The sequence below is a fragment of the Lactuca sativa genome, chromosome 8 (assembly GCF_002870075.4).
Source record: "Lactuca sativa cultivar Salinas chromosome 8, Lsat_Salinas_v11, whole genome shotgun sequence".
Lineage (NCBI taxonomy): Eukaryota > Viridiplantae > Streptophyta > Magnoliopsida > Asterales > Asteraceae > Lactuca > Lactuca sativa.
In genome coordinates, this window is record NC_056630.2 from 13,571,491 (window position 1) to 13,585,973 (window position 14,483).

At 38.2% G+C, this 14,483-nt stretch overlaps 1 protein-coding gene across 1 annotated transcript; it reads right to left on the minus strand.

Annotated features, from left to right (window-relative positions):
* Nucleotides 1-2,919: 2,919 nt before the first annotated feature.
* Nucleotides 2,920-6,400, minus strand: LOC111904057 (leucine-rich repeat receptor-like protein kinase TDR). Its single transcript, XM_023899836.3, has 2 exons — nucleotides 3,555-6,400; nucleotides 2,920-3,472 (listed from the first exon to the last, which is right to left on the minus strand). The coding sequence occupies exons 1-2, from the start codon at nucleotides 6,172-6,174 to the stop codon at nucleotides 3,072-3,074; spliced, it is 3,021 nt and encodes a 1,006-aa protein (XP_023755604.1). The 5' UTR covers nucleotides 6,175-6,400; the 3' UTR covers nucleotides 2,920-3,071.
* Nucleotides 6,401-14,483: the final 8,083 nt, after the last annotated feature.

Genomic DNA, 14,483 nt, shown 5'->3' on the forward strand with positions numbered 1-14,483 from the left:
GTTGCCAAAGACGACAAAGGGTTTCGATGCTATTTGGGTCATCGTGGATCGATTGACCAAGAGTGCCCATTTCCTGTCGATTCAGGAGAGTTCTTCGGCCGAGAAGTTGGCCGATGTGTATATTCACGGGATCGTTTCTCATCATAGGGTTCTGGTCTCCATTGTTTCAGACCGTGATGTTCGGTTCACCTCCCGTTTTTGGCAGAAGTTCCATGAGGAACTGCATAGCAAGGAAGTACCTTTGGTAAAGGTACGATGGCAGCATCGGAGGGGCTCTGAGTGGACCTAGGAGCCGAAGGCTGAGATGTGGAAGCATTATCCGGATTTGTTCGCCGCAACAGACTTCGAGGACAAAGTCTAGTTCAAGTGGGGTAGAATTTTAACACCCTAATGTTCAGGTACTTCTAACTCTTTCATGTCATGATAATTGGTCTAGTGGTTGTAATCTTGGGGTTTAGACACAACAAGTTGGAGGCACCAACACGACGTGTCTAAACATTAAAAGATGCGTGTTATGGCAGAACAACACGATGTGTTTTTCCTCTGGGCACGATGTTTTGACCGCTGTGTGTGAAACCCTAATATTTTGGGGTTTATTCCCCTATTTATGGAACATGGGGGCTAGGGTTTGTCAACCCTCAGCCTCCATCTCCCCTCTCAAGCTCAAGAAGAAACCCTAACCTTTTCCTCTCCCATTTGTGAATATAGTTAGTGTTTGAAGGAAGAAGGTGAAGGAAGCAAGGATTCAACTAGTAAGCATCATACTTTAGTGTAGCACTCTCCTGGACCATTGTAAGTGTCCAAGTCTCGATTTTTATCACTCATAGTCACTAAATCTTGAGATATGTCCCATTTTCTCTTTGTTATGGGTTGATGCATGGAAGGGATCTAATAAAGTTTGCAACTTTATGAATATCCAGGCCAAGGAGACTTGTAGTGGCATGGACCTAGTTTCAACCATAGTTTTGATGCCATGCAAAGAAAGTAAGTCATGAATTCCCTTTCTGACCTAATATGGGTTCAAGACATGCATGTCTTAAAAACCACGAATCTTTGGAATGGTTTAGGTGGTTGAACTGCTTCTGGAAGGAAGGGACCTTGGATCTTAAGGATTGAGGACTTTATGGTTAAGCCCTTGTATGGTTAAGCATGTAGTTTGGATTATTGGACCCTTTTGCGATCCCAAAGGATAAAGTTGGAAACTTTATCCTTCCTAACCTCATTCGTAGTCCAGATCTGAACCTTGGAGCTCTTGGAGTCGAAAAGGAAGCTGAATATCTTAAGCTGTTGGGAATTTGGCGAACACTGCGTGTTGGCTGAAGTTTTCCCGTCTGTTGAATTGTTCGCGGAACACAGCGTGGTAAAAAGGGAACACGACGTGTTAGGCCAACCCAGGTCGCTGACCTTGACTATTGACTTCAAATTTGACCAAGTTTGACCTTGAGGGTATTTTGGGTATTCTGGGTTTTGATGGAATTGGTCATTTGATGGTTGTAGGCATTTGAGTTGAGAGCTGAGATTCGGAGTCGGACCTTATCAGTTATGTGTTGTTTGTGAGGTGAGTTGTCCTCACTGTACTTGTGGGTCAAAGGCACCAATGCCAACCCATTGGATTGATATAATGTTTTGCATGATATTGTATTGTTATGATCTGTTAGATCAGTATCCTGGTAGTTAGGATGTTGCTATGTTTCGTGATCTGTAGATCTGTATGTCTGGCTATATAATGTTACATGATTATCTGTTATATGTGCACATGGTTGGTCGGTGGCTGAGGATTCACTACTTTGTGCGTAAGCCAACAGGCCGGGGGAATTCCAACCCGATGGTTGAGAGCCTAAGGTATTCCATCCTGAGGATGATTGGACCCAAAGTATGTTGGCATTCCAACCCGATGGTTGAGGGGCCTGGGGTATTCCAACCTGATGGTTGATTGGACTCATAATATGTTGACATTCCACCCGATGGTTGATTGGGCCCATAGTATGTTGTTACTATGCTTGTGTTATTTTCTATGTATTGGTATTTTGGGGGAAACTCAGTTAGCTTTGGGCTTACAGTTTTGGGTTATGTTTCAGGTACCTCAGATGTTTGTGGGAAGGCAAAAGCTTGATCGTGCACCTCCTCATGTTTTGTTTATGATTTTGGGATTACTATGATATTGAACTCATTTTGAAAACAATTTGTAAACAATGATGGTTTTCGGGTTTGTCAAAAAGTTTAATTTTTTCATGATTTTATGTATGTTACACCTTGTCTTGGCAACTCTTAAAACCGACTCCAACCAAATAGCAATATCAACAAATGTCTGCCAATTCTAGTGCACCATATCAAGCCAACAAAAGACCTTTCGCCAAATACTCACAACAAATTCACAAGAAACAAAAACATGATAAACTTTAAATAAGACATAATAAAGAAGTCATTTAAACCCCTTTACAACTTAGAGTCCATCTCGTAGGAAGACGATCCAACAAGGCACATCACATACATATATTAACCTTCCTAGGGATATACTGATTCCATCTAGTAGGTCTAACCACATTCGGAAGAAATATTTGATCAAATTATTTTCTAATATCGAAAATTGTAAAGTCAATCAAACCTTCTAATACCCACCACCATTTTATCTTTGTCACATGAAAGAACTACATCATAAAAAATCCTCCTCAACTCATCAAGTTGCACATGTTCATCTCCACCTCTGCTCGACGCCAACTCCACGCTCCCATCGTACCCCACATTTGAGGAACAAAATACTCTTCACTCAACTCCAGAGCAAATAATCTATCAAATCGAGACATGAAAGGAGTTTCTTACATACTTATGACGATTGATTTTTTAAAAACATAAATATTTGGTGAGCTTTTCTCCTCCATATTTTATTTTTTAAAGGTACGAACAAAAAAGAGACTAAAATAACATTAAGATACCATAGATTCATTCTTTCCTTAATTAAGAGACTCAAAACACATCGATTTTTCATTGACACTTGAAAAAGAAAAAGAATACTTCTATACCAAACCAATCCCCACCCCTTAGAACAAAGAAAGAAGAAATTTTATTAACATTCAACCACTAGACTTTTGTACCGGAGGTTTACCACCACCATTAACCACCACTCTAACACCGTCATCTGGTGATTTCCTCTTGGGTTTGGCTTCTTGCAACATGGACACCACATCTCTCATCGAAGGTCTATCCGGCGGGTTTCTACTTGTACATAACAACGCTATCTTTAATAGGCACATCATTTCCTCCCTTACTGAACTACATGAACTGCCCGCATTTTTATCTAACACCTCCTTTGCACCCTCTTTGCTCTTGATTTTCGACCTCACCCAATCCACAATGCTATTACCCTCCCCAAATTCTGACTCAACCGATCTCCTTCCGCTTATGAGTTCCATTAACAATACCCCAAAACTGTATATGTCACTTTTCTCATCGACTTGTAAAGTGTAAGCATATTCTACACAAAATAAATGAAACAAATAACATCAACAATTTATCCATACAAGACTTAATTAAAGAAAATATTAGAGACACATTACCAGGGGCTATATAGCCGTAGGACCCTGCAATCACGGACATTGATTCGTTACAATGGATCAACTTGGCCACACCAAAGTCTGCCACCCTTACCTCCATCTCGCCATCCAATAAAATATTGGACGGCTTCAAATCACGGTGTACAACCACTGGATCGCAATCATGATGGAGGTAGCAGATCCCCTGTGCCACCCCCAACGCGATCTTGTACCTTGTGAACCAATCCCCTACCAAATTGTCACATTTGTTTTTTCCATGAAGTAGATCATCTAAACTTCCATTAGGCATATACTCATAGAGGAGCATGGTACATTCCCTGTTGCTGCAACACCCTAACAATCTCACTATATTCCTATGCCTCACGTTACCCAACACCTCCACCTCAGCCAACACACCTTTCCTTAATCTGATTGTCTCCTTGTGCTTTCCGCGTAACTTTTTAACGGCTATGATCTCGCCCCCTGGCATCTCTGTTTTGTACACCGTCCCTGTGGATCCCGTCCCTATGATTTTACCTGTCATCGACAAGCTCTCTGCCACGTCATCAGCTGTGAAGTTCAAGCGTTGAAAAGCAGTTAGTTTCCACGGCCCCGTTTCCGTTTCCTCCACCACAGATCGTTGTTGGTAGGTTGCACGGAAGCATCGGATTCCGGCGACGAGGATGAAGAGACCGACGCCAAATGCTGCGGCGACGATCCACAGGGTGGCTCCGGCGGTTTTTTTGGGGTGTTGTGATTTTGTCTCCGGTTCAGTTTCTGTCCGGCAGGGTTTACGAATGACTCCGCCGCAAAGTCCTTCGTTTCCGGCGAATGAAGAAGGATGCAGGCTTGAAAATGCAACTCCAGATGCAGGGACCGGTCCGGTTAGCTGGTTATAGGAAACGTTGAAACCTTCTAATGTACTGCAATTTCCGAAAACAGAAGGAATAGTACCGGTAAGAAGATTATGCGATAAATCAACTTCGGTTATGGAAGGAAGAGACGAAATTTCCCATGGAATGATGCCGGAAATTGAATTACGTTGTAAGTTGAGAGAAATTAGCTTCACACAGTGATCGATATCCCAAGGAATGCTACCACTCAATTCGTTCCCTTCCATCTCGATCTTGTAGAAGTTTTCACAGCCTTTAAATTGTGGGATGTCCCCTTTGAATTTACTGTAACTTGCAGAAAATATCTGTAAACTTGGAGCTTTCCAGATATTTTCTGGCAACGTGCTGTCGAACGAATTTTCTGATACATTTAGATACTCTAGTTTAGGTGCATTGAGTAAATCCCCCGGAAATGGTCCCGAGAAATTGTTCTCGCTCATATCCATGAAAGAGATGTTAGGTAAACTCCCAAATCCGATGGGAATTGGTCCGTTCAATCTGTTATATTGGATACGGAACCTGTACAACGAAGTGCAATTCGCCAGAGAAGGTGGAAGCTCGCCGGAAAACTTGTTTGAAAAGAGAATGAGTTTCAATAGATTGTTGCCCAGACAGAGATTCGGTGGAATTGGACCGGAGAGAGAATTAGAAGAGACGTCGAGTCTCTGTAACCTTGAATTTAAGCCTAACTTCTGTGGCAGAATTCCGGTGAGAGAATTATTCCATAGAAACAGATACTCGAGCTTCGGAAGCTCGCCTACTCCTTCAGGAATGCTTCCGGTAAGTCTATTGTTCATTAGACTCAATTCCGCAAGATTCCTCAGCAATGAAATTTCCTCCGGTATTCTCCCTGAAAAGTTATTATTCGACAAATCTAGAATCTCGACTGATTGCAATTTGCCGATGGCCGCCGGAATTTCGCCGTGAAGATTATTTTTGAAAATTAACAATGTCTCCAGCTTCGTCAAGTTTGTAACACCAATCGGAAACTCACCAGAAAGACTGGCGCTAGAAACGTCAAGTAATGTCAAATTAGACATCAAACCAAACTGCATCGGAACTCCACCGGAGAACGCATTGTATCCAATTTCTAAATGCTCGAGCGACGTTAAAACTCCTAACTCGGCTGGAATTTGACCTCGAAGGCTGTTTCCAGCGAGATGTAAGAACTTCAATCTTTCAAACCCACCATAACTCTTAGGAATCTCACCATCAAAGTAGCTTCCACCGAGATTAAGATGTTCGAGTAACCTCAACCGAACAAACTCCGTCGGCAATGGCCCCGTGAAGCTGTTACTGTAAGCATCGAAGAATGTAAGATGCTTCAATTTCGAAATTCCTGACGGAAACACTGAACTGAAAAGATTGTGATTAACGTCAAGAGTTTGAAGAGATGACAACTCGAAGATTGCGACAGGGAGAGGTCCGGCAAATTGGTTCACACTGATATTTAAATAACGTAAGCTGGTTAAGTATCTGATCTCCGGTGGTATCGTCCCGGAGAGATTCCGGTTAGAGATGTCCAACGAATTAATCCGGTTTGTTTTCGGGTCACATTGGACACCGGACCACGAGCACTGAGTTCCAGGTTTAGATGGATCCCACTCCCAGTCATGGAGTGTATCGAGAGGATCTTTTAGAGATGATTTTAGAGCGAGAAGCGAAAGAAGCTCGGAAGGAAGAGCTGCGGCGGAGATTAGGAAGAATAGAAGGAAAATGAGAGGGAGATACGGCGGAGGACGGTGGTCCATGATTGTTGAGAGAGTGTTAATGGTGGATTCGAGTAAGAAAAGGTAGTAAATTTAAGGGATTTGGATTGTTGCTTTTTAGGAGTGGTGGGTGTAGTGCAGAGGATGTTTCATGATGAATGATGATTGATGATTGTTGTGTTGAGTGGGGTTTGTTTGGTGTGAAGAGTGAAGTAAGAAGCACAACCCCACGCTCTCTTCCCCCTTCCCCTTATACATACATGCTTTTCTTTCTTTCTTGACTTTATATTTTTGAAATCAGTTTCTTTTTATATCTATGTTATGCTAAAATACAAAATATGAAAATAATATTTCATTAAAATAATAAGTGGAATATGGATGGAGGAAAACATGAGATTCATGTAACCGTTTCGTAATTCATGTGTACTTTTTTTTATTCATTTCCCCCCCTGGATCTTGTATTTTTGTCTTTCTCTTTCCTTAAATTTCGCCACGTAAACACTATTTTTTTATTCTTTCCTTTATTTATTGATGAATAAAAAATATCAACTTCATTTATGTTTTATTATCGATTTTATTTTTTTGTTATATTTTACCAAAATTATGTAGTTCTACACATTATTAAAAAAAATCAACTTTTTTTGAATGACAAATCAAATACACAGGAAATATGAGTTGAGTATATACTATATAGTAGTTGTTATTATCTTTGTGTCATTTTCAATTTATATACTATAATTATCTCAAAGCTATTGTTTATGTTCAAGATTCAAGAACAAAATAGAATTTTTTAATAAAAAGAAAGGGTGCAAAGACTTTTTAATAAGTCACCAATCGTGATACCACCTTCATCATGACAAATTTATGACCTTCCTAATACTATTCTCGTATTATGGTTGTAACCATCTTGACATTGCTTTTAAGCAAAGTTACATCATAATATTAAAAAAAAGTATAGTATACAGTATACAAATATTGTCGTTTCCATTTATAGATTGATAGTATGTACTGGGACTTTATTTTTAGTACATATCGTGTAGATTATTTTTTTCCTTTGACTTCGTACCCAAAAGACCAATTTTCATGCTTTTGTTGCATTATAATATTATAATTTTTAGTTAAATAATTTTAAAAATAATTAGAAGCGAACTTAATGTAACAATGGTTGACTTGAATAGCGTGGCAAATTAAAGATTATAGTTAGAAGTTAGGACTTGGAGTTTGGGTCACTTGTTCATGAATATTCGAACCAAATTAATGTTCTTCTAATCCCTAAATAAAGTGCATCAAATCCGATGTTGATGCCTAAAAATAATAAGTAGGGTTAATGTCTTAATGATAATTATATATTAGACTGTGTTTGGCGCGTCATAGCTAGCTGATAGGTTAGTTTATTTTTCGAGATTTTTTATGTTGTCATATTTGACAAGTCAAAAAATAACTTATAAACTAGCTTTTTGAAAAGCTACTTAGACTAACTTTTTAAAAGTTTTTTTTTAAAATTTTCCAAATATACCCCTTCATTAATTATAGAAACAAATACTCTTAAATGTCATTTTGTGTAATTTTATATATTTCAGCTAGTTTTACCAAACGTCAATTTTTATCAGTTAGTTTTTCAGCTATCAGCTAGTACACCAAACATAGCCTTAGACTTATATTCTTATCAAGATAGCTTTCTGCTCGGTTTGTGTTTGTTAATAGTATATATTCGTCGTTTAAAAGAAACAAAACAAATATATTAGTTTATCAATTTTATTTTCACAGGAGAAATAAATAGTACATCGATAGAAGGTGCATTTTATATCACATATTAATGAAAAATTATACCAAATTGAAACATTTATATTCTATATAATTTAAAAGGACTTTTGTTTATTTATCGCAACGAGAGAGTTTGTAAGTCACATGACTTGTCATATTAAGCTCAATTCGAGAATAATGACTTCTAGGAGGCCTTCGTTTTTTATGTGACGTTCAATTGTGAAAAACTATTAGTTTGGTTGTGGTTACCGGATGTATTTTGACCGTTTCATGACAACTTTTGATACTCCGTGCTTATTGAATTCCTATGTAACATACAATTTCTGTGTGTATAAATGAGACATCATCACCATTTTGTTCATCATTTAAGTCTTTGTTATATTTATCTTGGTTTGTGTTTTTGATTTTAATATGCATTATTTTTATCATAAGTAATAAATATTTATTTTGGTCATGATCCATGTAATTTTGAACATGTCATTTGTTGTTTGTTGTTGTTGAAGGGAAACAAAAAAAGATAACCGTTGAATAATGTTTGACAAAAAATGTGATGCAGAAATTATATATCTAGAGGTGTTTCTGACATCATCCGGTGCCTACATCATGATGATGTCATCAAAGGGTAGTTATTGGACATACCTGATGTCTACATCATCATAATGTTATCAATAGGTTTTTGCGGAAAAATACATGTCCAGACTATTTCTTGATATAAATATCTATTTAGCAGAACCATCGTTGGGGGCATTGCCCCTTGGAGCTCGAAAGGGGCACTGCCTTAGACCTCGCTAGGGTTGTTGCCCTATGATTCCCCGTACCCAGAGGTGTTGTCCTGGACCCTTGTATTCTCGAGCTCACATTTATCACTCAAAGAGTGCACCATGCACCTCTAGTCTCGACGAGTAAATAAAACTCAACATATCCCAATATTGATAATAACTAGACTAAAATATATTGATAACACTAAAATCACCAATAAATTTGACCAAGCTTTCAGGTTTCCCAACTCTCCGAAGATCTTCTATGCATTTATTGAATTTATTTTGTGTTAATAAGTTATATATGAATTATTTTAATGTTATAGGTCCTGTAATTAGTTGAGATTTTGTTTAGAATCAACAGTTTTAATAAAATTCAATTTTCGTGTGTTTTTTGACCAACTTCAACAAAAGTTATGGAATAATGTAGAAGTAATTTTTTTTATCTTATATGATTTAAAAGCTTTGGATGTCTAGTTCCAATTGAAAAATAGTCAGTATTTTGGAGTTTTGTAGAGAGAGTTATAACGTTTTTACCACAAGATGTCTAGTGTATAAAAAAAATGTTCGCTGATCTGAAAAAATATTTTTGGACTAACTTCAATGAGAAGTCTGGAACAATCCAAAAGTAAAAAAAATTGTGTATTTTATTTGCTTGGAAAACTCTTGATGTATTGTTTCCAATAAAAACGACAGTCTTTTGGAGTTTTATAGATGAAGTTATGATATTTTCCCAAAAGGTTATCTAATGTGCAGAAACAACAAAAATATGGATGAGTAGCAGAACATGGTACTCGCTTTTGAAACCAGAACTTTCTCGTAACTGGCGGTTCTTGTTTCGGTTCTCATTTTTACAGAACCATTAGCCGCTGGGTACCCGTCGGAATCAGTATCGATATATATATATATATATATATATATATATATATATATATATATATATCACAATCATATACTATGTACAATACTATATACATTATCTTGAATAACATCATTTAAAATTCTAGAATTTTGAGTAATATTTTGTGAACCTTTAGATGTCCATGTGTAATTTTCACTTTCAATTTAAACGATCCATATTCAAAATGAATTTGTAGATAGTATACATAATGTATATTATGCTCAAGTTAACTTATAACTCATAGAAATATTTGTTTAACTATGGACTCTTATTGTTCGAATTTTTACATCAAAATTTTGAATTTAAGATACATGAAATCATTGGACTTTATTTATAAGTTTTAAGAAGCCTGTACATACTTTTTCGTCGTATTATTCAAAATACCGATATTTTCTTATTCTTATTTTTAATATATAGTGAATTGTGTATTGATGTTTCTGATAACTTTATTGTAAACTTACAATAGATCAAGGTTGTAAAAAATATTCGGCGGTCGACTGGGGTTAAGGGGTTAAGCAATCTAGTTGGGGACCCTAATTATTAAAAAATTCTTTAAAAAGTTAATATATCCTAAGAAAATAAATATTTGAACATTTAAAATTTTGAAAATCGGAAAATATGAAATATTTTATATAACATTTGAAAAATTGAATATTTGAAAATTTAAAAATTTGAAATTTTGTAATTTTGGTGTAATATTTAAAATTTGATTTTCTTTTTAATTTTTCCCGCCTAGAAGCTCCAAGGACGGTCAAGCCCGAGTTGACCAATTTCTGCCAAACCTCCCTAATTGCAATCAGTTGTAGACCACTAAACAATTAATCCCCAATTAATCGGGAGGCTTCTTGTTGTTAAACTCCCGGTACAACATCAAATCACCCTCATGCGGTCTAGTCGCAACAACAGCTACAATGGCTGTGACAACAACAACTTCAGTGACGACAACATAACGCTCGTAAAACAACTCAATCATAGCGGTCATGATAGACCCAAACATCCCCAGAATAGTCTCCTTGATCACCATAGCCACCTCTGCAGCAACGATCATACGGATCTCCTCATCATTGGTACCCGACCTATCTGGTTTGCTAGAGCCTAAACCTCGGGTCGTCATCACCATACTGAAACACACTAGGAAAAGGTCAAAACCAGACTAAATTATACACACACATAATACATTCTCAGAAGTTCCTTATTGCCACAAGGTTCTTCCTGAATCACATACAAATCCTGTGCTTTTAGTAGCATAAGCCCATACTACCTTCCACACCTATTCGTAGTTGATTCAGGTTGTCCTCCCAAAGCACTAAGTTGCTACTCACTAAAAGCTAGGTGTATGCATATGCACACCTAAGGGTCCCAAGTAACCACCTAGATACTCATTCGAGGTTACTTCTCGACCACCACTTCACTTCGCAAGAATCTATTCTAAACTCGCAAATTGCTCCATATATGCCAATTGTACATAAACCAGGACTCGATAAACTATCAAATAATTGATTTTACCTCAAGTCCACAATCAAACAAAGAAAAGCCAGTAAGGCTAAACCAAACATTCACCCTAACTATGTACAACCCTAAAGCATACACAAAGTCATTAACAATCTTAATTTCCATTCTCACAAAGAAAGACAAGTAATCTCCAAGGAAAAAGGCATCACAATTCAAGCAATTTTGTTATGCACTTCCTGAGGGGTCCTTAGACTATCTCTAACATGCATTTCTATCAGTTCAAGCAATAACTCAAATATAGCAAAACACAAGTATGGGTATCTTAGGAGATCGCTTTCAAGCTTTGGCTGATTGTATGTATCGCTTCCTCATTTCTTTTCCTTGAAATTCTTTACTGCTTAAAAAGGTTTGTATGAAAAAATTTCTCAGATCCTAGTTTGAGTCTGGAATCCCACGAGTGGTCATCCGAATCCCTCAAACCAGGGCTCTGATGCCAACTTGTTACGTCGCATTTTCAAAACAAAATTTTCATTTTTAAATAAGTATAAATCATTGTTTTTCCAAAAACCAAGCCAAAGAACATAATTATCAAAATTGCAGTCATACCAAAAATATCATAGTATAAATCTTGCGGAATCACATAAGCTGCAGGTGGATGTGTACAATCAAGTCTTCACCTTCCCATAATCATCTCGAAGTACCTGAAAGACAATAAATCAACATTTGTAAGCATGAAGCTTAGTGATTTCCCCCAATACCACACACAAACATATTATATATATATATATATATATATATATATATATATATATATATATATATATATATAACAACACATAGTTGTATCGGGTTCATAACAACCCTGAGTCCATAATGACTTTGAGCCCAGATCGGCTCCATCGGGTCCGTATTAACCCCAAGTCCATAATGACTCCAACCCAGATCGGCTCCATGAATACAATATACAATTATACCAACAAGTCACATAAAATCATGCATCCTACACACACAATTTAGTAGGCCGACATTGATGCCTTCGACCCATGAGTATACTGAGAAGACTCACCTCGTAGATAGTAGCTAAGGCACAACAACTCTAACACAAGAAGACTGGTACTATGAAACATCTATTCGACAATAAGGAAATACCCACCTAGTCCACATTCCATAACCCTTGAGTTGACTAAAAGTCAACCAGGGTCAAAAGTCAACGGTCAAAGTCAGCTTTGACAAGTCTCCACGTCGTGGCCACTCTAAGACAAAACAATCGGTAATCAATCACTTCCCATGTCATGGTAGTGTCCAAACGATATGGTAGCGGAAACACCAATCGCCACGTTGTGGGAACTGGACACCAACAACTTAATGGATTAATCAGTTATGCCTCAATCCCAACAGCTCAAACGTTAAAATATAGACCCCCTCATGGTCTTTGTGGATAAAGTTTCCATCTTTATCCATTAAGACATCCTATTAAGACAAGATCTCAAATTCTAAGCTCTTAATGACAACAACAAGGCATGGGTTCACTTAATAAGCTATGCAAGCCAACTTTCCAACCAACCTCAAGGTCCAGAAGCTAACAAATGCACTCAAGGGTTCTGGTATTCACTCACTCGCTAAGAACAATAAGATTTGGGACTAAAAGATCATAAAATGACGTAGAACTAGATCTAGAGAATTAATGATCAAGGTAGAGACTTAGACCTCCAATTATATAGAAATAAGATGAAGATGATGGATCTAAGTTGGAACCACACTCACAAGCAACACCATGAGTTCCTTCTTCCTTCAACCTTCACAAATGTGGAGTTCAATCTCTCAAAACACAAATGGAGGCTAGGTTTTGGATGGGGGTTCGTTTTCAGAGGGTGGAGGCTACCAAATGAGACAACCCTATGAGTTAGTGTCCTTAAATAGGGCACCAACCCCAAGATTAGGGTTTTAGGCCCAAACGGCTGACACAACGTGGCAAACATAATGTCACGTCGTGGCCAAAAGCAAATGTGTGTTTCTTTATTAATCAAGTGACATGTTGTGGTACTCCGATGCCAAGTCGTGGCCACGACAATAAGAAAAAAAAGATTGTTAACACTTAAAAAAAGAATAGCTGGAAAAAAGACGTTACAATTCTCCCCTAATTGAATCAGATTCCATCCTCGAAATCCTCTTCAGTAAACAAGTCAGGGTAGTGGACACACATCTCCTCCTCGGGTTCCTAAGTCCACTTAGAGCCCTTTCGGTGTTGCCACTTCACCTTCACTAATTCCACCACCTTGTTACTCAAGGTCTTCGTGTTCCTATCTAAAATCGCTACCAGTCGTTTTATATAACTTAGACAGTCATCAACCTGAATATCACCTAAAGGTACTATCGATGTCTCTTAGATCACACACTTCCTCAACTGGGAAACTTGAAAGGTGCAATACATCTGACTGGGCTCCTCTGGCAAGTCCAACCGGTAGGCCACCTTGCCTACCCTAGACAAAATTTTGAAAGGACCAATAAACCTGGGGCCCAATTTGCCTCGCTCCCTGGATCGGATAATGCCATTCTAAGGCGACACCTTCAAGAATACCAGATCCCCGATCTGAAAACTCCAATTCGGAACAGCACCGGTTCGTATAACTCTTCTAGCGGCTCTGGGCCATCAGAAACCTCTGTTTGACCTATTGTATAAGATCTGTCTTCCTGAGCACTATCTCTGTGCTCCCCATGACTCTCTGCCCAACCTCTCCCCAACATATAATGGTCTGACACTTCCTCCCATAGAGAAGCTCAAAGGGAGGCATCCCAATGTTGGCATGATGGTTGTTGTTGTAAGAAAACTCGGCTAGGGGAAGGTAGGAGTACTAGCTCCCACCGAAATCTATGATGCATGCCCTCAACATATCCCCAAGTGTTTGAATGGTCCGCTCGCTCTGTCCATCTGTCTGTGGATGATAAGCAGTACTAAAATGCAATCGGGTACCCAACTCCTCATGGAACCTCTTCCGAAATATGGAAGTGAAACGAACATCCTGGTCTGAAATGATAGAGCTGGGTACGTCATTTCGAGCAACCACCTCTCGAACATAGATCTCTACCAATTTCTCAACAGAAGAGCTCTCACGAACAACCAAAAAGTGAGAACACTTCATCGAATGATCCACAATCACCCATATTGCATCAAAACCCTTTGTAGTCCTTGGTAACTTCATGATAAAATCCATAGCAGTATGCTCCCTTTCCTTAATGGGACCTCCAAGGGATACAATTTTCTGTGAGGGTGCTGATACTCGGCCTTGACCTTCCGGAAGGTCAAGCACCACTCCACGAACCAAGCTATGTCTCTCTTTATACATGGCTACCAATAACTATGTCTCAAATCGTGATACATCTTCGTCGCGCCCGATGTATTGAAAATCTCGATTTTTGTGCCTCATCCATAAAAAATTTCAGGTCCCACCTGAATAAGGAAACCAAATTCTGCCATG

What these genes read in the sequence shown, in the direction of transcription:
- LOC111904057 (XM_023899836.3), bottom strand. Translation starts at nt 6,174, where the DNA reads ATGGACCACCGTCCTCCGCCGTATCTCCCTCTCATTTTCCTTCTATTC. An exon ending in CTACGGCTATATAGCCCCTG is followed by an intron (nt 3,473 to 3,554) that starts GTAATGTGTCTC and finishes TATTTTGTGTAG; the next exon opens with AATATGCTTACACTTTACAA.